A 22,545-nucleotide genomic window follows, 5' to 3' on the forward strand; every position below is an offset into this window, starting at 1 on the left:
TAATATAAAAGCAAGCCTTTACTTGAAAGCCTTCAGGTACACATCATGGCCAAAAACAGTGCTCAGGATTCAGTCCTTAGAACTGAGCCAATATTGTCCAATGAGAGGAGCAGTTAGATGGGTAATCCCCTCCTCCCCTACCTTTATTGTGGCTGTGCTTAGGTGGTGCAAAAGAAAATGTCCTTGGAGAAGTAACAGGCAAGACATAACAAAACTCTAGGAATGTGTCAGTAAGTGCCTGTTCACTGTGGGAAAGTGCTGGGAGTTACAGTGAGGTGTTTGACCATCTGCAGAACTACAAATACAGGAAGAACACTTAAAATGAACAACTTCAGGCGTCGGGATGATGGAAATATTTTCATCTTCTCAGTAGGGACGTTGTTATAAATGAAGCTTGGTCGCAAAACCTTGAATGAGGGAGGGATGCAACCAGGCTGAAATGGAGGGCAACTCCAGGAATGTTCTTTTCATCTAGAGAGCTGTTTGATTAGGTGAATGGAAAAGTAACTAACAGGTTTCATATGGCTGAGAAGACTGAAGAAGAATGATTGGTAAAAGACATTTCATATCAGTCTCTTTATGCTGCTGGAAACACTCATTCTCATCTCTGAATGCTTTCATATTTGTTTTCCTGTCTGCCCTTAGAGTACTCTCTGCTCCCCTCTTAATGAAATTTCTTAGATGGAATTAAATAAAAGATCCTGTTTGTGGCAGAAGTGTTGAGGATGTTTAATTCCACTCCACTGAAGGGCAGTGCAAGGAAAACCTTTGGTGAATGCTGTGACATATTAAAACCTGCACAGAGAAGAGGAGAATTCTCTTCCTGCTGGTTTCAAGCAGCCTCAGGAAGCAGTTTGGGAACTGCTGGAAAAGAGGAGAGGGTTTATGAAGGATTCCCACCATGTGACTTTTTTGTGCTGAAGAGGCCCAGTGAATTGGAACAGGCAGATGAGAGTAGTGTGTTGTCAGACTAAATTCCACCTCTTCTCTTTGCTAATGGACCTTGGAAGGTGTTTGGGGATTTTTGTGGTGCTGAAATGGCCTCTGATGGGAAAATAAAAAACACCATTTCCCAAGTCTAGAGGGTGTTGGTGGACAGGGGAATGAGTATTGTCATAGAATTGGGGCAGTCTTGGCTGTCAAAGGAGAACTGTGGGGTCTGTGGAGAATGAGGAGCAGGTGGAATACCCACCCTGACCAGCATAATGTGTGTCTATATCCCTGGATATGTATAAACCACCCTCTCAGGATAACAGGACCATTAGCTGCTGAGGACACACGGGAGGGATGTGCCTTGCCTTTTAGATGCCCGTGTTCAGCTGGTGGGCTGTGACTGTGTCAGAGGGGAATTTGTCTGGGAAATGTGTCAATGAAGTTGGATTTTCCATGTACCAAAGCCTGGGAATGAGCAGAGGATGAGGACAAGGGACTTGCAGAGTGCAGAGGGGTGTGGGGAGAGAAATGAATGCGTGAGTTGTTGATGTTGCCTTTCGTCCTGCAGCGCCCTCGCGGCCCTGGGAGTTCTGGCATGGAAGTGCCCCACCCACTGCCCGGCTTCACCCCCTACGTGGACGAGTCTGCTCAGCCACAGATGATGTGAGTATTGAGTGTGAGGGGGGGGATTGCGTTTGGAATTCTCCAAGCTGCTTCCTACTGGGACTTGTTTTGCCAAGTACTTAAGGCTCTGGAGCTGCAGGGATTTAAAAATGTGTCAGGCTGGAAGCAATTAGTGCTGCATCTTGATGACAGAGGCTTCAGCAGAGGTTGCACAAGGACACGAGGAGTGTTGAGTGCTGCTGCTGATGTGGGAGCCTATATCGTATTTATAGATGCTAATTAGTTTAATAGCTGATCTCAGTGTGTTTACAGCAAAGCACAAGGTACCTGTCTTAGGGTGCTGTGGGGCAGCCCCAGACTGAGGCAGACTTGTGGCTGTTTGTTTTCTGTCTTGGGAACTCTGTGCTCAGCATATCTGGAGTTCTGTTCTGGAATAAGCTATCAGAGTTGCCATGCCAACAGCGTTGCTTAGGTCGTGGAGGAGTGAGTGTGCTGCCTGTGCAGTGCTCCCTGAACTGCTGATAAACCCCAGGAGATGGGGAGGTTTGGGTAGAGCAGAGGAAAACACCTTATTTTGCAAGGTTGCTCTTCCTCTCTGTGGCCAGTGATGGCCAGGGAATAGAGAGGGAATAGACACCCCTCTCCTGAGGGAGGAGTGGAAAAGGCTGTTTGTTGTTCCTGACAGTTCCCACAGGGTGAATTGCATGGAGTCAAGGAATGCTGAGAGGTGGTGAGCAGCTCGGATTGCCTGAGCACTGTGGAATGGCTCTGGCCAAGTCTGTGTCCCTGAAGGACTGAAGTTTGAACTGAAGCACTGTTAGTTTCTCCTGAGAGTCAGTGATGGCACAGGGGCCAATCTCTCGGCATTCCGGTCCCTGGGATGATGATTTGTTACTCCTTGAAGGGAGCAGATTTTCACACCAGGGAGAGGGAAGGAGTGGGCAGGAGTGGACACCAGGATAAGTTAGCTCTAAGGGACTTAGGCAGAGACTTGCTAGGTAGGTTTAGATTGATTATGTTGTGATTTTAAAAGTCCTTTTTTTTTCTGGTCTTTGAATCCATTTTCTCCTGATGCCATGGTCACCTGCCAAATGTGAGGTGTTATGCTGAAACTGTGAAAGTGATGCAAATCATGTCATCAGTTCTCATCCATGGTTCTTGGCAGAAAGACCACGCTGTGATTTTGCTGCTGATCCCCACACTGCCCCAATAAAGCTCTAAACCCACACACATGAGGAGCTCCTGTTTGCCCCACGATCACTCCCAGAAGTGAGTTTATCCAGCTGAAGTCAACTTGAGTGCTGGTGTTGGTGGCAGCATTGCTTCTGTCCTGAAATTAGCACGTAGGATTCATGTGGCCCAAGAGTTTCCCTTTTTATGTCCCTTTTCTGCCTGATAACCATCCTACAAACCAGAGTTTAGGGACTTGTCATGCCTGTGGTCACACAGCTCAGTGGAGCAAAATTGAACAGGTCCGGATTTAGGATGTACGGCATCATAAGAATTTTATTTCCTTTTGACTGGAATTTTTATACTCTTTATTTGGATTTGTTTTTTTGTTTGTTTTGTTTTAGTTATCACACAATTGTGAGTAGTATGGTGGCCTTTGGTGTTAGCCATTCCAATTTTCTTGTGTATTTTTTCTAAGCACAGGACAGGATGTCTTTCCACTACTCCAAAAGCAGGTCCTGAAATTAGCCCCGTTGTCTCCCGTGCCTGTCTCTCTGTGCTACAGTGGAGTTCACACAGGCCAAGTCATAAATCCCTGGTTTTTCAGGACTCCCTGCAAAATCGAGCCCAGCATCAACCGTGTGTTGAGCTCTCGCAAGCCCGAGGAGCGGGAGGACCCACTGCAGCGAGTGCAGCACCAGCAGCAGGACGCTGAGGCAAAGAAAGAGATGGTGATGTACTGCAAAGAGAAGGTTTATGCCGGAGTGGATGAGTTCTCTTTTGAAGAGATCCGAGCTGAAATCTACAGGAAGAAAGCCAGAAAGAAAGATGAAGGTATGTTTGAAAGTGGGCTGGAGCAATAAGGCTTTCCAGATGGAATCATGAAATTGTATTTGCTTCTGTCTGTGATTGCAGCTGCTTCTCTTTTTCTGCTGGAATAGTTGTTTAACTGCTGTGAGGTACCGAGGCAGTAACACGTTCAACAGCTGTACATGGAAAAGACCATGGAAAGACCACCAGAAGTTTTGGCCCCTTGACAATTTAGGCTGCAGCCCCCAATTGTATGTGAGACAGGTTTTGGGCCATAGAGGTGTTTTTTCTCCTTAGATGAAATACAAGCCATAGAACGGAAGAAGGAAGAAATACAAAGGAAAATTGAGGAGCTGGAAAAGAGATTAAAGAAGAAAGAAGATGACAAGCAGCAACAACCACATGAAGAGGTATTTTCCTCATTTCACAGGCCTTTTCCAAGTGGCTGGCATTTTAAATAGAAGTACTCAAGAAAGCCAAAAGGGAATATTTCTGATATTCTTCTAACACCTTTTCAACTTCTTTTGAAAGGATTCTTCACTAGTAAAGCATGTTCTCTCTCTCCCCTCCTTCCCTGTTTCCAAAACAATGCCTTCATAGCAAATATTTTAAATAATGAAACAGAGTTGTGACTTTGTAAGCTACCTAACTGCTGACATATGTTGTTAACAGTTACAAGGTAACTAAAATCTATGAAAGTATAAATATGGTTTCAAAGAGTATATGATGCCTTTTAACTGGATTATGCAATAAAAGTGGATTTTCCTCATGCAGGTAAGCTAAGTACAAACAAAAGTGGCTAAAGGCAGCCATTATCTCTCAGGGGTTTTAATGACTGCATGGGATTATCTTCATGGTTTGGGGACCTTTTTGTCTGGCTTGCAATTCTTTCACTGTAGAACTGAAGTGTGGCTTTGTTTCCACAGGCAGCAGAGGTAATGGTAGCTTCCACACCTTTGGGGGCTCAAGGATTTACTTTTTCCAGTGCAAGGGAATATGGGGAGAAACAGCCTCAGTCACCAAGGTAAGAGAGGGTTTTTAGCCAGCAGGGAGAGCACTTGTGGGGCTCTGTAGGTACATCTGGTGACAGGGATCACTAACAGCCTGTTTTCTCAGGTAGAATGGAATACAGCCCTGGCATCAGTCTGTTACCAGGATCTGTGCTCTTTCTCCATGTGTTTAATTATTTGCTGAGGGCTCTTAACTTCTTGCAAGTAGCATTTTTCAGCTTGGCTTGCCTTTTTTCAGAGTTGACTTGCATTTTGTGTACGTCTGTAGAATACAAACGTGTTAATTTGATCTTTTCCACAGTGAATTCCAAATCTATGAAGATTCCCAACTACATAAACTGCCTTGTTCTGAGGGTAAGTAGTCGAGTTTAGCATTAAGGAGAAGGTTTGGTTAAAGGGAAGTGTTCCATGAATACCAAAGGAGGCAGCAAAGTAAAACCCAAAGCTTAGGTGGATTGGAAGGATGACAGTGTGTGTGCTAGCAGTGCATTTTACCACACTGAGCAAAAGGTGGAGCATCTGAGAACTGCCACTATTTGAAAGGACTTTGAAGCAGAAGACCATTTTTCTTTCAGTAGCTGGAAAGTTCTCTTCCATCTTTCATGTTTGCAGTCTTAATAACATCTGAGAACAGTTTAGTGCTGTCCTCAAATTAATAACTACCTTAAGTCCTTTTCCCTCAGAGGTTATGCTAGAAACCAGAAATTGTATATTGTTGATTTTGGTAAGTTTTTTTGGGGAGGTCACATACTGAAGAACTGATCAGAGTTGCCTCCTGGTGCTGTTGACAAAGGTTATCCAGACTCCTGACGAATCCCCAGAGATCCGCAGTGGAAATACAGTTTTAAACTCAATGGAGGGACAGAGAAATGAGGGCAGTCTTGCAGAAAAACATACAAACTCTGAAGCCTAGGGTCAAGCCAGCAAGTGAGCTCACCTAGTGTGGTGATAAAGGGATGGTTCATTAATGTGACTAAACCAAACCTTTTTACATGGGTTTCTTTGTATGCCAGCTCTGTAACTTCCTGTTGGAAGTAGTACTTTTACGACTGTGTATTAGGTATTTTAAGTAATGTGGGATATGCTGTTTTGAAAGAACTGTGGTTGTGACAGAGCCTCTTGGATTTTCTTTACAGGTGCAGGCCTGCTTCCCCCACCAGCTGCCGCTGCTCCATTTTTCTCTATATTTGATGAATCCTCTACTTCGACAAATCAGAATATAAGGTAGAATTATTCAAGACCTACATTTCAGAGGGAAGGAAAACAGAAGCATCAAAGCCCTTGCTGTATCAGCTGACATAACTGTCTCTTGCAGGGGTGTGTGGGGGGTGTGTGTTTTGTTTGTATTGGTATTTTTATTGAATTACTCAGAGTCTGTGCTGAGGAAATACTCTCCTGTTCTTCATCCTCAACCTAGAACTGCTTAAGCTGCTCTATAAACTTCCTTTGTTCTGGAGATGTGTATGTATGGCTCACTGCTAGTTCTGCAGTAGGGACTGGTTGATTGAAATTATCAATAGACTTAAACTCTCGTGAGGAATTTGTTGGAGGTGGGAAGCTGCTCTAATAAATGTGTATCTGACCGTAACTTGTTCTTAGTTGTTCATCAGGTGGAAGCCGGAAAAGTGCCCGTCAGCCTCTCGCTGTTCGTCAGCCTGTGGATTCTCTGAGTGCCAAGGAAAGCTCAGCAGCAGCAGTGGTTTGCTGTGTAAGGAAACAACTCAGCCCATGGCAGATTTCCTGCCCAGGAGACACCAAGGCAGCCTGTGCTGCTGTCAGGCTGAGCCAGCTGGGCTGGACTGGCATCCCGTGTCAAAACCCAGGGTTCTGAACTGCTGTGTGGCATGGCAGTGATTGAACCGGGGGATGATGAGATTATCCTGGAAATATCATCTTGTGGCCGTGGTTGCCTCGTCCCAGGAAATGTCCCAGGCCAGGCTGGATGGGGCTTGGAGAGAGCTGGACTCTAGTGGAAGGTGTCCCTGCCCATGGCACAGGGGTGGAAGTCGATGGTCTTTGGGGTCCCTTCCAACCCAGACAACTCTGGGATTCTATGATAAATAGAATTCATGAAGCCTGACTGTCCTATTCCCCTTGGAAGCAGGTGGAGTGGAAGGAAGGGAAAGGAAATGTCCAGCTTTTAAGTGAGGGCAAGTGTGTGATGAAATCTGCAGGCTTTCACTGCCTTTTCTTTTTTGTTTTTCAGGATGAGCTGAATGGGATTGAACGCTTGGCTGAGGATGCAATTGTGACAGGCTCCTACAAGAACAAGATCCTCTGTGCCAACCCAGAGGACACGTGTGACTTTAACAGGGCTGCCCACCTGGCCTCAACGCCCTTCCACGGGGTGGTGGCTCAGAGAGTCCCAGCTCCTGCTTTCTGTCAGGGTGAGCTGAAGGAAGATAGTCCAGAATGCAAGAGTGCCCCTCTGAATCAGGAGACACCTGTGTGTGAAGAAGCATACACTGAAGGTCTCAGTGTAAAAAAACTGAGGTAATGAAGGGTAAAGGACCTTAAGGCCCTTCTCATGCATGTCTTTGATGTTGGTGATTTAGTGTTGCTAAGGATGGAGTTTTCTGCAAAGCCCGGAATATCCTGGAGAGCCCCTGTCTTTAGTTCAGGGTCCTCTTTGCCTTGAGCAGGTTGAGGATGTAACAGAAAGTCCACTTGGCTTTTCAGCATTGCTGCCGTGGGACTTAATTACAAGGGCTTTTTTTAACCAAATAACTTGTAAAGAAATTAGTAAGTGCATTGTGTCTTCGTTATCAAGCATGAAAGGCGGAATCACTGATTCCTTTTATAATTCTAGTCTTATGTACTTATTTTGACTATATAAAATATGTTTAGTGTTTGTAGTTTAGGTCTGCTACTGAATAAAAAATCTGGATAGAAGAAAAATGTTTTTGTTATATTGAAGAAAAGCATTTATTTTATGGGAGTTTCTTAATCTAAAGCTGAGTTGGATTTGCTGGCTGTTACAATGCAAACATGTATACCATGCTGAAGGTGTTTTTTACTCAGGAGATTCCTTGAAAACTCTGCTGATTTTAATTAGGAGATATTTCCCACTGAACCTATCACTGGTTTAAAAGCACTGAAATTTTGTAGCGAAGGGAGTGATAAATATTCAGAATGTCTTCTCTGGTAGAGCAGTCATGTTTGATGGAAGAGAAGATTAAAATAATCACCTGTAGACTAAGATTCTGAGTGTAATAAGTCATCCAAACTGAAATGAAGCTCTGACATGACTTCTGGTTTTCTGCTTGGGCTGGGAAAGAATTTCCTCATGGTAATTAAATCTGGGTGTGCACAGTGTCCGCTCCTAGTCCCCGGGTTGACATTATCTACAACTTGTATCTTTGGGAAGTCTGAGTAGTTGATGGCTTTATTTACAGCCCCATCATGGAAGCAAGCCTGGAAGATACTCGCTCATCAGGTTCTTCAGTCTCAGGAGGTTCTCTGTCCTCTGTTACACAAATGTCTGCTATTAAATACCTGCAGATCAGTGAGAAACTGGAGCTGGCTCAAAGCTTGCCTGCTGAAGTGGTTTCTGATTCTGGAGCTGGAAACATTACTGGTTAGTACTAACCTGGGTTTCACTCACAACAAGTAACTTGTAGCCGTCATTAAACGTGGTGGGTTTTCTGTCCTTTCTATATCCTGCTCTTCTTTGTATGTTTCCCTTTACTATGGCTTGTGATTGAACTTGTCTCCCTTGTCTGAAGCAGCAGTGAGGTGCAGTACAGGATGCTTGTCAGCATCCAAAGCATGTCAATATCAAGGAGACAGAGAGGTTACTCAGGGTGGTAAAGCAGGCAGTCTGTAGCAGTAATGAGGTTAAACTCCAAAATTAAAAATTTGGACTGGATGGCAGTGGTAACTTCTAAGATAGCTTTGTTTTGGTTTGTCTTTGTTTTTAATCTGTAATCATGCTGTGTGTCTCCTGATGTACTGATAAGCTACTACTTTGAAAAGGATGAATATGAATTTGGAGTCTAGTGCAAGGTGCATAATTTTGGTTTAAATCTTCATTTTAAGTATCCTGTAAACTGTTGTGCTGCTTCACAGTATCCTTATTCTTACTGAGGGAAAACAGTACTGGTACTTGAATAGTCCATTTCTTTGCGTATTTTTCTTCTAGTTAAGGGCCCTTGTTTCTCTCTGTTCTAAATATTTAAATTACAGTTAAAACAGAAATGGTCACAAAAAGCCTTCAAAATCTGGGTTGTGGAATTAGAAGTGTGTTGGATGGTGGTGTTCAAGGTGTTTAGCCTGCTTTAACTCCTTTGATTTTGGTTTATGGTGCTTTATTATAATTTGTACGCAGGTGTATTTGAAAAATTCAGTGTATCTACTCTGGAGGGCTATGTTCTCACGTGCCTGCAGACTTTTATAATGAAGTATATTTGGGGCTTGGAATGAAAATACGATTAGAAATTATGTCACTGAAATAGTTGGGATACTTTGAATGGATCTTTGTGTTGTTTTTATCTTATGTACTAAACTTTAGAGCAAGATGAAAAATCTCTTCAGAAAAAAAGAAAGCATTTGTTCAGATGTTTTAATGGTCCTTTCTTAAATTTCTATCTTTCCAATTGCTTTGTTTCTTAATTTCTGCACATCTCCCTTGAACTGCAGCTCTCACCCTGGATGTAGTAATTGTTAATACTGTGTAAAGAAAAAAAAATACTTCAGATGTCTGGCAGTTTATTTCTGCAAAATATGCCAGTAAATTTCCTAGGTTTGTGATGGCAAAAACTTGGAACACATTCTAGCCTCCAGCCTACACTGTTTCCTGGATCTTTCACAGAATTGCTTCCTGAGCAGTACTTACTGCAAATGCTTTCCAAATAAGTGTGGGTAACAGTAGACAATCTGGTTCTTACCTGTGTACTGTGAAGGTTTAAAAGGTTCTTCCTCATTACAGCCATGGCATTTGGGAGAAAGCAGTAGAGGACATCTACTTCTTGTGTTTTATCTTAAATGATCAAGCAGAGTCAGCACTTGAGGCTACCTTGTTTTTTTACAGATCACCTCATCTACTGAATGACCTTGTGTTGTGTTATGAAGGAAAATAAGTCCAGTCCTACAGGTGTCTTCCAGGAGATAAAAGCCATTAAATTCTTAACGTTGCAGTGAGCAGCAGAGTTGGAGCCCAACTTTGTTTTCATTTTCTTACATAAAACCTCTGCTGTAATCGCAGGACTAAATTCCCCTAAACCCCTTAATGTAAAAACCCCAAACTAATCACTTGCTTTGGGCGTAGATTTAAAAAAGCAATGTTGATTTGCAGAATGAGTTTGAATTCTGCTACTGCTAAAATAATTCAGAGCTTTTTCTCTTGTGAAAGATACATTTTGCATGATGCTACAGTAGAACCCTTGAGACCTCATGAAAAAAGTCTGTAAGGCAGTTTTAAGGACAAGGGTCACATTGACTTCCCAGAGCTGTTGGAGAGATGAATTCACTTGCCAAGAGATGAAAAGCAAATCAGAATGTAGATTGAAAGTTCCCAGGTTACTTTTACTCACAGATGTAACCAAGTTGCAGAGAGTTAACACTTCATCTCATCTCATAATTTCAGCTCATCTCTTCGTATCGTTTGTTTTCTTAGATGATGATGTGACTCAGTTCCCATGGAGCCCTGAGCAGCGTAAAAAGCTTTTCGGTTCTGTGCTATCATCACTGGTTGCTTCTCCAGGTTTTCACTTGGAGGCTGGAGCTCTGCCTCACATGGAGGTTGAGAATGACGTTGAGCTGGGTAGGTGTGCCAGACCCTCTGCAGTGCAGTTTGTGTTCTAATGGGTTTGAACTATGGTTCATATTCACCCTCTTAGTTTTATGTGGTGCAGGTGGGGAACGACTTGGGAACAACTATGTACTGTGACAACTTATGAATGTAAACTTTCAACACAGGGAATGAGACTTACTGCATCAAAATGGAATATTGGAACAATGAAGAATACAAGATGTTTTTTGCCATTCCAGCTGGATGCATTTTCCAGTGGGATGCTAAGGGATTTGCAATAAAGGTAACACACATGATGGTTATTGTAGAGGAAGTGTGAACTGGTAAAATCTTGTCCATTAATATAAATTCTTCATTTCTGAATTCCATACATGAAGCTTGCTTCAAGTATGGAATTCAAGTCCTCTTCCTAATTGTGGATCTAGATTAAAAGTTTCTGACTGGGAAAAGTGTCTTCCTTGGTCAAGTGGGAGGGGGGAAGAAAAAGAGGATGAGAAGAACATGAAAATGAGCAATTTTCACTTTATTCCAAAAATAAATGTTCTTATTACGTACCTTCTTGTAGGTGTATTCTCAGCCTGTGCCTTGGGATTTTTATATCACCCTTGAATTACAGAAGCGTTTGAATTCTGACTTTGACCAGAGCTTCAGTGAGAATTGCAGCTGCTACCTGTACCAGGATGGATGTGCCCTTGTGCACAAGGATACAAATTGCTTCACACTCAGGGTCAGTACAGACAAACCAAGGACAATCAGAGGGTCCAAACTCCTGCTTGAGTGCCAGTAGTGAGTTTGGGGCGGTGTTATGCTCCTTGCTGAAGAGCTGCTCCTGTTTAATCCTGCAATACAGATGCTCTGGTCTTTTAGCTGTGTACAAATCAGGGCTGTCTGTTAATGCCTCAGTTGGGTTGGTTTTCTAATTCATACATCATGTGCTTCTCAGAGTCAATCTTGAACCAATTTTTCACATTTTCTGTCTTTGTGAGTCATAAAGGACTGGAGCCAAGAACCACATGTTATTCCACAGCAAGATTTGCATCTAAAGCTGTTGTTTAACTTGACCTCTTTCAATACATTCCAGTCAGCTACAGCAGGGTCACAGCAATTAATGTCTTGCTGAATGATTCACACTGTAAGTCTTGTAAGTGTATTTTGAATTGTTGCATACAAATAGGACTGAAGTTCAATAGTGATTTCAGTCTTCAGTTCTATTTCCCTCTCCTGATCTTTTGTCCAATTTTGAATAATAATGTTTCCTAGGAGTTCTTGTAATTCTGTCTGGGCTGATAATGAGCAAAATCTGATTATACTGAGTTTATGGTGGGACTGTTACCTCTATACAGATGAATAATGAAACAAAAGGTGAGCTATAAATATTTCACCTAATCTGAGGCAGAAGGGTACAGAGAGAGATGTTTTTTCTCTTTTCAGCATGTTCTCCATGACCGTAAGTTCATCACAAAGGAAATCATCTTCTTGATTGTTCATGATCTTCTGCACATAGTGGAGAAGCTGCACAAAGCAGAGATTGTCCATGGAGATCTGAGGCCGGAGATGTTGTTTCTGGGAGACAGGTTTGTTTCTGCCTTTGAACAGGGGAGGGTACACAACAGTCATTTCAGCTACAGTTCCCCTGCTGCTGTAACCTCTCCCCTTGAGCTCGTGTACGCAAGTACGGAGGCCTCAACAACAGGCCCTGAGCCAAAGTTGACCTCTAGATGAACTTTCCAAATGTTATATTTGCATCCACTCATTAACAAAGAATCATTAGCAGTATGATCTATGTATCCACTTATTGTCGAAACATGTATTTACCTTCCTGTATTTAGAAACCAGATAAGGCCACACCTGGGTTTGGGGGTGTAGGAGCAAAGGCAACTCCCTGCGTTGCTCCCTGAGCCTTGGCCAGGCTTTGGGAGGAACCCAGGAAGAGGCTGACCCCAGATGTTCCTGCCCTTGGAAGTGATGTGAGCTTGTTTATTCCCACTGTCCAAGCTGAGCCCTGTCTCAGCACAGTTGGAAGCCTCTTTGCCTGTGGGTGGAGGCACCCGTAGAAATCCCCAATTCTGAGAGGGGCTCTCCAGTGCTTGGCTGGCACAGGGGCTCCCCAGCTGTTGTGTGGCTCTGGAGGGTGGTGAAGTCTTAGGGCAACTGGTGCTGTATCTCAATTACTGTAGGCAATCCTTGGTAGCAATGATGAGGTGCATTGCTGAGCTTCTCCTTGTGTTATTCTTCAGAGTCTTGCATTATAGAAAATTACACTGTTCCTTAGGTTAGTTTCTGTGCCTCTTGTGTTGAACCTGCCCACAGGCAAAACAGGTCTGATTTTGCAGTCCAGGTTTTTTAGGCTCCAGTGTATTCTGATAAGAGTGAAAACACTTAATTTAGGAATAAACCTTCCTGTAGAAATAGTACATGATGTTGTAAAATTTATGCTCAACAAAATGGTTTGCCATTACCTGTGCTTTTAAGTTTCTGCTTTACCGAGGTTCTTGCTAACTCGATATGGTTCGTAACTTGCCTTTACCTATCTGAAACTCAGGAAATTAGGAGACATAAGACAGGTGATACTGGAATATCCAGATACCCAAAACAAGGTATTCAGCTTCCTCAGCAGTTCAGCTTCTACCTTAATGATACACCTAATTTTCTTCTTTAAGCTCTTTTCCATGTTGTGTTAACAAAGTCACATATCCCTTGGAATGTGACCTGTGAACTAAATGTGGTGATGCCTGGAAATAGAACACAAACTTTTCCAGACCATGTTAGAATGATGATGTAAAAGCAAACCTTGACTTGAAAGCCTTCAAGGTACACAACATGGCAAAAATCAGTGCTCAGAATTAGATCCTTGCAATTGATAAGATCAGGCAATTAGAATATCTGGCCAACATTGTCCAATGACAGGAGCAGTTACTTAGGTAATTTCCCCCTGGCTTCTGCCCTCCCACCCTACCTTTATTATGCCTATAATGGCGTGGTGCAAAATAAAGTGTTCTTGGAGAACTTAGAGGCAAATCATAATAATTTAGGAATGTGTCAGTAAGTGCCTGTTCATTGTGGGAAGGAAGGCTGGAAAAGTTCTGGAAGTTACACTGAGGCATTTAACAGTCTACGAAGCTACAAATACATGAAAAATACATAAAAGCAAAAAAACTTCAGGCATCAGTGGGAAGCCAGTAACAAGAATGTCTAATGAATCAAATATAATTCCATTACATAAATTTACTGGGGCTGTTCTTAATTATCACTGATATGTTAAAAATAGCTATTAAATTTAAACTTACTTTGAGCCTAATGTCATCTAACATGTATGTTCCAAAAATATTTTACTTATTTACTTATTATTTACTTAAAATTTCTTTGTTATTATTTTATTAATAACTTGTTTACATAATTATTTATAAATTACATACCTGTACTATACAAGTTTTAATATTTTCTTCACATCCTACAATGGTTTGTCTTGTGCATCCCTTAGGGCACTGTGTCCTATTTTGGATGCCACTGATCTTAAGAGTGGCTTGGTGCACTTGGATACCTCCTGCTGAATTTTTATGTTGCAAATACAAAACAAACAACTGCCAAAAAGTTAAGATAAAGGTTTGGGGTTTTTCAGATAGCAAAACGACAAGTGCATAGTATAAATTAGAAAATAAGCTCACAGCATACGAGTATGCAAGAAGAGTAGTAGTGAGAGCTGTGATATGTGGATAATGTTGGCTTGGCAGTCATTGATAGAGGTACTCCTCCCTGCCCTTCCTCTTTTTTCTCCCTCACCTGTAGACTAGGAAAAGTTTGTGAAAGTATTATTGAGCTTAATTACTTTTTGTATCAAGCATTCAGAGATTTAGAAGGAGAGAGAGAAGTGCAAAACCTTACACTGATGCCAAATTGAATCTTGCCTTTTTGCTTTTATCTATTCTCTATATTTTTTACGTATGTGTATTTGTAGCTCTGTAGCCTATTACTGCATTGTACTTATTCTATTAGACAGAAAGAGAAAATAAACTCCCCAGTGGCTCCAAGCCCAAGGGTCCAAGGTTAGACTCTCTGAGAGCCAAGGTTGAAAACCAGCTCTTTGAGACACCTTTTCATAAACAAAGTTTAGTTCTTGTCCGAGGGGGGCTGTTCAGAAAAACATAGAACCAGGGGGGAGTTGCCTCATCACCTATGTCCCTAACTGGGGATTCTTGTCAGTTATGTTAATTTGCTAAACATATAAAAATGTACCTGCTTTGTTATGTGTGCATCTTCAGCACTTTCCATCCGGTGTGTTGTGTGCCATAAGGATCCTTACAAAGGTAACTCCTTTTCATCACCTGTGTCTGGTTCATCATTTCAGGACCAGTGAAAAGGCATCACACTACTCCCACAGTCCACAAAATTTGTTTCAGATAACTGTGACAAATACAAAAATAGCATTATCCTCAACCCTTTATTGTTTCCTATTGCTTACTGTGGAGACAGCAGTATCATCCCTAAGCTCCCTGCTGTGAGCCCTTGCCATCCAGGGCAGCCCTTGCAGCAGTAGTTCTGACAGCAGCCATCAGAGGGGAGCATTGACGTGGCTAAGATTCCCCATCACTGTGCTGTTAAATTTAATTCTAAAAAAAAGAAAAAGTTTTTTGGATTGTCTTCTGCCTCATGTGCTTCCTCTACTCAGGATCTGTGATACGTTTTCTAATGAGGAGGTGCCAAATGCTTTGAAGATGGTGGATTTCTCTCACAGTCTGGATTTGAGGGTACTGCCTCAAGTCAGCTTTCCCTACAACTTCCCCACAGCTCAGACCCCACATGGACAGCAGCTTCTGGCAGAAAGTTCTCTTCCTTATCAGGTGAGTCTGTATTTAGTAGGACATCTTAATTTCTGTGTTTCCTTTACAAAACCCATTTTCTGAAGTTAAAATTTACAAGTGCTGCAGAAAGCTCTGATCAATAAATACTGAATAAAGAGAATTTTGCATCCGATGGAATGTTTGGCATTAAGTGAAAGGATTAGCAGTGCTGTTCAGTGATTGTAGCTACTGTATTTATTTAAAAACCTACAATGAAAACCTACAATTTTACCATTTGAAGTTTTCTTGCTTAACAGGTCTCTGGAAGATCCTGGTGCAAAGATGGTTCTGACTTAAATGTGTAAGAGCACTAAGAGCAGAAAGTGATAGACATTGAACTTTGTGATGTTTGTTGTGATTACAGGTAGACTTGGTTGGCATTGCCGATATAGTCCATTTGATGTTGTTTGGGGATCATATCCAGGTCTATCAGGAGAATTCCACCTGGAAAATCAGCGAAAACTTATCAAAGTAAGTCCTTTTGAAGAGGGGGCTGCTGGGAAACAAGAGATCTCTAACTTCATTTTCTTTATAGTGATACTATCTTCAGAACTTAGACCATACAATCTTCAGAGATTAGAACATACAACAAGTTGAAGCTGCTTTTACTAAGAAGTGTTAGTTTTGTGGGGTCTAGAATTGTGAAGTTTTTTGACTTGTTCACTGGTAGCCTTACTGCTGTGTAGGAGACAATTTTAAGTTGAATATGAGTAATCTGGTTGAGATGATTTTGGTTTTTCCATCCTTTCAGATGAGACTGACTTAGTGTCTCTACACCTTACAGATCAAGCTTGGAGAAGCTTGTAAGTGGTTGGGTGGTGAGGGGAGCAAAGATCACTTGAGCATGTTGCCTCAGAAATGGATTAGTTTGGCTCTCTGCTTTTTTTTCATTCTACTAAGACACTGATGGTAGAGTGTAACAGTTGTAGAAACAGTACACTTGTACAGCAAAGAAAATAATTTAAAACTCAGCTAAGATGCAAGTGTGCAAAGAGCTGCTTTTTGGAAGCTGCTGTTTGTCTCAGGTATTAAATTCTACTGCTCTCTCTTAGCTGCCTGTTTTGGCTATAAGTCTGCTCTGCCTTCATGTGCCCTTTGTTTGTTCTCAGACTGAACACTTGTGCATTTTTTTAGGCACATACTGCAGGGTTTTTGCCTTGGCATTTCATAAGGATTTTGCAGAACCCTGCACTCATGACAGGAGGTACTGGACAGGTATCTGATTCAGGATCTTGGATCACTCCTAGGACCATTGCTTTAAGAAAACCTACTACCAGCGTGGGAGTTGTCCAGTTCCCTAGCAACCTGCACTGCTTAGATCTCCCAGTTTGTTGTATTCAGCCTTTGGAAAAAATCCAATTTTCTTAAGATGTGTACAGAGGAAAAGATGCCTTTTTTTTTTGTTTTACTGGGTATATACCTAGTTTTCTATTATGATATTCTTAATTTCATTCTGCAAGAGATTAAATTGAGCTACTGCAGATGAGGCCACGTAAGGCCTGAGTTGAGAAGCCTGGGAGATGGTGTCAGGGACCTGATCAGGATGTGGGTATGGGAAAAAGAGCAGTAACTGTCTGGATAACTGGAGCAGGAGGAATAATAATTCTGAGCTGGGAAGGATAGGGCTGGCTATCCGTCAGTGGAGTTTGGAGGGGAGGGGTTAATTGGAAAGGAATTGAAGTCAAAGCTGGATTGAAAAAATTAGGATTTTGGTCTGAGGTAGAACTTGGAGGGAGACTTGAGGACCGGGGCCTGTGAAGGGCTAAAGAGGACACAGCAGGAAGAAGGTAAAGCCTGGGCACGAGTTCTGTGGAGCTTAAACTAGGCTGTAATGGCTTCTCACTCATCTGTGTGCATCAGTTCATAATTTGGGAGTTCAGAGTACAAATAAGGAATTTTTTTCACCCTCTCTTCTGCTTTGCTTCTGAAAGTGCTTATAGACTTTGCTTCTTTGCTTATACTTATCATTCATCATCTATACTTCCATTTCAATATGAGTTATTCCAAGAAATGTCTGCATAGGTGCTTTAGTTACACATTGTACTGAAGTCTGATATCAACAGTGTAAGTGAGGCATTTCATTATGTGGGAATAAGGAATCTGCACTGAATCCCTTTCCATTCACACATGGATCTTGTTTGTCTGGTTCTTAGTGATTGATGACACTTCCTCTAGTCAGTTTGAAGCTTTCAAGTAATCTGTGACAAGCAAAAATTCACTGCTGCAGGGAGCCTTCATCCACGAGAAAAGGCTCCACAATTAAGTATTGCCTGGGAGAAGAGTCAGCTGATGGAGATCAGTTTTGCTCTTTGCATATAGCCACATGTGCTGGTGACACTTGTAACACCTCTGAAGACACAGGATTCTTCTTCCTGTTGCTTTTAGTAATTCGACTTTTGTAAAGATGACATTGCTTCGGTCCTTTGTGTTCAATGTTCTCAAAGTGATTTGGGAAGTGATTTTTTTTTTAATTTCTTTGGGATTCATTTGAGTTTGTTTGGTGGTTTGTTTTGGGTTTTTTTGTGTTTTTGTTTTCAAGGGTTGTATTGACAGAGTAACTCTCCTCAAAAACGGTTTGGAGAATCCAGGTATTGACAACTAGAAAGAAGGCTTCTTACTATAAGGCTGACTGGTGTTAAATACAACAACCATGACCCTCTTAAGAAAGCTTTTTAATCAGGACTTAATTATTTTTATTAAACAAATGTAGATATAGCAGAATGACTGCAAGAGCTACTGATTTTACTACCAGTTCAGCAAAATACTGAAGCAGTGGGGAGTTGCAGTGTAGAGCACAATATTTTTCTTCCAAGATCAATGGCTTTCAATAAAAGAGAACTCACTTAAGAGGTGACAGAACGAATGGAAAACACTGAAAAATTGTGGTAGAGATTTAGGAGAAGGTAGAATGTAAATTCCGATCAAGATGGTTTTTTCATCTCTGAGTATAATGCTGTGACAGCCTGTTATTCAGGGGAGGGGTTCTACCATTATTAAAGAATGGATATGGTGATTTTTTTTTCTGTTTTCACTGTACTATTTTGGGAAGCTTTATCTGTGCAGGTTTATATAAGGCAGGATATAGAAGCTGCATTTGAATTTTTAGGACTATTTTTGTCACTCAGAACTCCTTACACCTCCTTAGCAACCCTTCATCTCCTCTGCCATACCTCTTGTTCATCTAATCCCACAAAGAAAATGGACTCAAGTCTTGCATATTTTTTTCTTGGTTAGGTTCTGCATTGACTTAATTATTTTAGCAGATATAAGAGCTACCAGTGAAATAGTACAGGCTAGATTCATTCTGAGACTGGCTGCTGCTGTTTTGTGAGTCACTTAGATAAAGCAGAGGCAGATAATTTGTTTCAAAACCACTGTAACTCCTAGCTTGAGGGAGAAAAGTGCTTCAGTAGTCAGTAGCAGTGCAAGACAGAAGAACAAAGAATTTGCTCTAATATCAGCTTTCTGAGACTTAAATGAGTCATTTAACCTTTTTATTCGAGTTGTGTGGGTACATCTGGGAGAGGGAGGATTTATTAATTGTCTCCAAAATCTTATCTATATAGAACTCTGGCAGATGGAACACAGAAAAAAGGAAGCAAAACTGGCTCTAAACCACCTTTTCCTTTTTTTTTTCTTGCAGCTTTCCTTTGATATTGCCCTGTTAACTTAGCTTGCAAGTGGCTAAACAAGATCTACCTCTGCCCTTTATTAATTAAAGGAGTTTCCCAAGTTGTTTGGTTCAAAAATGCTCTTGATAATTCCTCTAAACTAAAACTGTCATGGCTTAATACAAATGATGGTAGTGATCAGGTATATTAGAAGAGGTAACTGCATAAACAGTTGGTGTAAAGCTGTGTAATTACTATCCAGAAACTTATTGGAGAAAGAAAATGGGGCCCATGCATGTAAAATGAACAATACATTCCTAGTCTTCCTTTATATTTACTCCTGCGAGTGAAATTATTATTATTTCAGGCGTGGTTCTCCCAGGATGTTTAGTGCTGAATATAAATAGAGACCTTGATGGACTTGTGTGTGTGTGTACTATTCCACTGAACACTGCTCTTTTGTTTTAGGACCCCTGACAGTGATTTCTGGAGTAAACTTTTTGAGAGAATTCTGAATGCAGATGGTAAGTCCACAGTACCTCTGCTGAGGGAGTTGAGAGAGGAAATCAGTGAAATGTTTGACAGCTCTTTCAAAGAACGACTTTTGTTGACCTTAGCTACTGTGGGAGAAACTTTCCTCCTGGTGAACTTGACTTCATAGAAGACAAACACATTTTGTATTCTAGAGAAGAATTTGTTGTTGCTTTCTTATGTTTTCAAATGTAAACATGAGAGTGGTTGGAGCCATTTCTGCAATACTTCACATGGGACTTGCTCAAGAATATTTCTATTGTGTGAGTGCATGGAGAACCTCCTGAGCCTCTACATGAACCTTTTCATGTGGAGCAATTTGTCTTAATTGCCACCTCCCCTTCTTGTACAGCTCCTTAAAAATTTAACACTTAACTTGCACTACACTCTTTGAAATGTCTTTGTTCTGCATTCAGTTGGTCTTTTAATTACTGTTTAATCAATAAAGTTGTGTTTTGGTAGTGTGTGTCATATTTAACATTGCTATCAAATGCTTTCAAAAGACTTCATTTAGAATCCATGCAGGAGTGCTGCTGCATGACTGGGAATATTTTGTGGCTGCTGGATGCAAAAACTCCTCATTTGGTGGCAGCTTTCATAACCACATGGGATTTCCTGGACACTTGAATACAACTTGAATGATTCTACTTGGAATGTGCTCTCGTAGAAAGCTGTCAGAAGCAGTAGTTGAAGTCACGAGTGGAAAAGCTGCACACATAAACCTTTTTGCTTCTTAAGGCAAGAGTTTTGCTTACTTTCACAAGGGCTGAAGCTCCTGACTGGATTTGAGTATCCCTGAAATCTCTTATTTGCCCTAAGTGAAGTGTTGGCAGGCTTTTTTGGGAGGTTTTGTGGATAGTTATATGCGTTAACCTTTTATATACTGCATTACTGAAACCAATACAAAGGCTTAATTTTCTTCAAGACAGCAGAATTAACCAGATCCAAACCCAAGGTGGTGGTGCTGTGTACTTGAGGTGTAGGGAAACTTCTCAGACTTGGGATTTAGTTCCTTGCAGCTTCTCCCACACAGGAAAGTGAGAGTAGACAACTGCATCATTAGCAATTTCTTCTCCCTAAGAAGCCAAATTTGGCTGTGTTTTTCCATTTAGTTGAGTTCTCCAGCCATTGTTCTGTTTGGTTCTCCTCTTTTGTGTTATCTCCAAATTTTGGGGTGGAACTCAGTTTTGTCTTTTCCACAGTGCTTCAAGCCACCTTCTTTCCTGCTTTTTTTCTGCATGTTCCATCACTGTTCCTCTTACTTTGGCCTGTCTTCTTTTTGCTCTCACAGATTCATAATGCCTTTTTTTACACTTTCTCTGAGAGGGTTATATATCCTTCTAATTAAAGTTTAGGCCCTAAATGCCCTGGTAGATCAGCTTTAATATTGAATGTTAACTGCTGCTGAAGAATTTATTTTGGTCCATTATGCCTTAAATAATGCTTCTTGTAGTACATTGATTAGTCATCTATTGAGCTAGCAGATAAACAATGATCTATCTCTAACCAGAGTTTAGAGCCAAGATCACTGGTAAAGCACTCAGGAGTCCAATGCATAGCTAACTTGTGCTAGCTCTAAAAAGATGGCGTGTTCTTTTATTTAGCTGAAATTTGTTTGCTTTTGCTGCTCCTCTAACTGCCTTTTAGACAAAAACTGGGGAATCTCATTTGCTGTCCTCTCACTTGCAACTTTTTCAGTTTGTATCCTGCAGCACTGAGCTGAATACCAGGTAGATTAGGAAGAGAAGGCTCCTAATAAAGTATCAGCCACCCCAAGGACTTCTCAGACAAGACGTGTTTGTAGCCAGTACAGAACAACTTCACTGTGTCTAATTCACACAGAAAGCTTTTGAGAACAGGCTGAGCAGAGGTATGAGCTCTCAGCAGAAGTTCAGTAAAGGAAATCTATTCTTCAGGTCTTTAAAATATGTAAGTGAAATTATTTGTCTTTACTTAAATGAGACCTAATTCCAAGCTGCAATACTCCACTATTACTTTTTTGTTGATTTGGCATCTTTCTTTGTAAACAAAAAGTGTGCTAATCCTTCTCTGTCTAATACGGCTGCTCATGATCAGTTACTTTTCATATATGTCCCAGACAACACAAAATGTCCCCCAATACTGTAAGATAAGAAACAGCTATGGCATTATAAATTTCTCCATAATAAACACACACCCATAATGAAGAGGAGTAAGCAGGTATAACAAGAATGAGCAGTCATCTCTTGTGATGTTTGTTCCCACTTCTGCTTCAATGGAACTCTGCCTCTATGCTGCACAGGTCAGTCTCTCCCTCTCCTATGCCATGAGCTGATTGCACCAACATGTAGCAGGAGCTCAGGGAGCTCTTTGGACATCCCTGTTGTCTGTTCAAGTAACTCTGCCTCCCAACTTTAAACAAGTTTTTCCTGAGCATCACTTTTGGACTCATTGTGTGATGGATGTTCTGTGACCTTGCAGGCTGGGATTGCTGTAGACCTGTCATGAAGTAGGAGACACACCAGCCTTGCCCACAGGAAGTTTGGAGATGAAAATTGTCTTAATATTTTCTGAGGGAAAAGAGCGATTTATAAATTGTGACATGTTTCACATGTTTAAAATGTTCCATGCCAGATAGAGGGTAGAAATTGTGTGACAGCCAGATTGTCTGACAGACAGACAGAAGTCCTAGTGAGGTTATCACTAAAAAAATAGAGTGATGGAATCTAGGCTATGGCAAATTTTAATGCCTAATATATGAATAAAAATGCACAAAAGAAAATAGCAATGTGATGGATCATGGTTGTACCAGGTTGCTCAAGAACAAAACTTGACCAGAAATACAAGAGGGATGTCTGCAAGATACCTGTGGGCTTCAGTTGCTTTGATTCTGAAACTGAAAGAAGCAAATTGTTCATGTCTACTCTGTTAAGCTGAAAGGGGTCTAGAAATACTTGCAGGCAAATCAATGAGCACCCAAAAATGCCAAAGGTAAAAAATGGAGGCTGATCAAATGTGCTGGTGTGAGGCCTTTTCTTCTTAAGCTCTGGAAAATGCAGCTGGCATTGATTGCACTGTTTCTAAAGGCTCATGAAGATCATTGCCTACACCTGTGCTGTACAGGTGCTGCAGGTTACCTCGTCAGTGGCTGTGGAGTGGAGTGACCAATGATGTTACAGACCCTAACTGCTTTTTAAGGCACACCTGCAGGCACTTACAAGCCCGTTGTGAGCTCTGAAACCCGCTTTATTTGCTCACTTAACGTCTGAAGAGCTCATTTTAAGGCAGCT

At 41.4% G+C, this 22,545-nt stretch overlaps 1 protein-coding gene across 1 annotated transcript in view; it reads left to right on the top strand.

The window, feature by feature from the left end:
• The window catches only part of BUB1B (BUB1 mitotic checkpoint serine/threonine kinase B), a 32,866-nt gene extending 13,129 nt beyond the window's left edge, over nucleotides 1-19,737 (top strand). The window contains exons 16-31 of the mRNA XM_066320659.1: nucleotides 1,502-1,596; nucleotides 3,335-3,561; nucleotides 3,835-3,947; nucleotides 4,464-4,561; nucleotides 4,849-4,901; nucleotides 5,684-5,771; nucleotides 6,147-6,255; nucleotides 6,754-7,040; nucleotides 7,943-8,124; nucleotides 10,162-10,308; nucleotides 10,464-10,579; nucleotides 10,862-11,023; nucleotides 11,728-11,870; nucleotides 14,963-15,134; nucleotides 15,499-15,605; nucleotides 19,214-19,737. Coding sequence (XP_066176756.1) covers nucleotides 1,502-1,596; nucleotides 3,335-3,561; nucleotides 3,835-3,947; nucleotides 4,464-4,561; nucleotides 4,849-4,901; nucleotides 5,684-5,771; nucleotides 6,147-6,255; nucleotides 6,754-7,040; nucleotides 7,943-8,124; nucleotides 10,162-10,308; nucleotides 10,464-10,579; nucleotides 10,862-11,023; nucleotides 11,728-11,870; nucleotides 14,963-15,134; nucleotides 15,499-15,605; nucleotides 19,214-19,406 — 2,292 coding nt within the window. The 3' untranslated portion in view covers nucleotides 19,407-19,737. The remainder of the gene's footprint in view (nucleotides 1-1,501; nucleotides 1,597-3,334; nucleotides 3,562-3,834; nucleotides 3,948-4,463; nucleotides 4,562-4,848; nucleotides 4,902-5,683; nucleotides 5,772-6,146; nucleotides 6,256-6,753; nucleotides 7,041-7,942; nucleotides 8,125-10,161; nucleotides 10,309-10,463; nucleotides 10,580-10,861; nucleotides 11,024-11,727; nucleotides 11,871-14,962; nucleotides 15,135-15,498; nucleotides 15,606-19,213) is intronic.
• The last annotated feature ends 2,808 nt before the right edge of the window (nucleotides 19,738-22,545 follow it).

The sequence above is a fragment of the Sylvia atricapilla genome, chromosome 6 (assembly GCF_009819655.1).
Source record: "Sylvia atricapilla isolate bSylAtr1 chromosome 6, bSylAtr1.pri, whole genome shotgun sequence".
NCBI lineage: Eukaryota > Metazoa > Chordata > Aves > Passeriformes > Sylviidae > Sylvia > Sylvia atricapilla.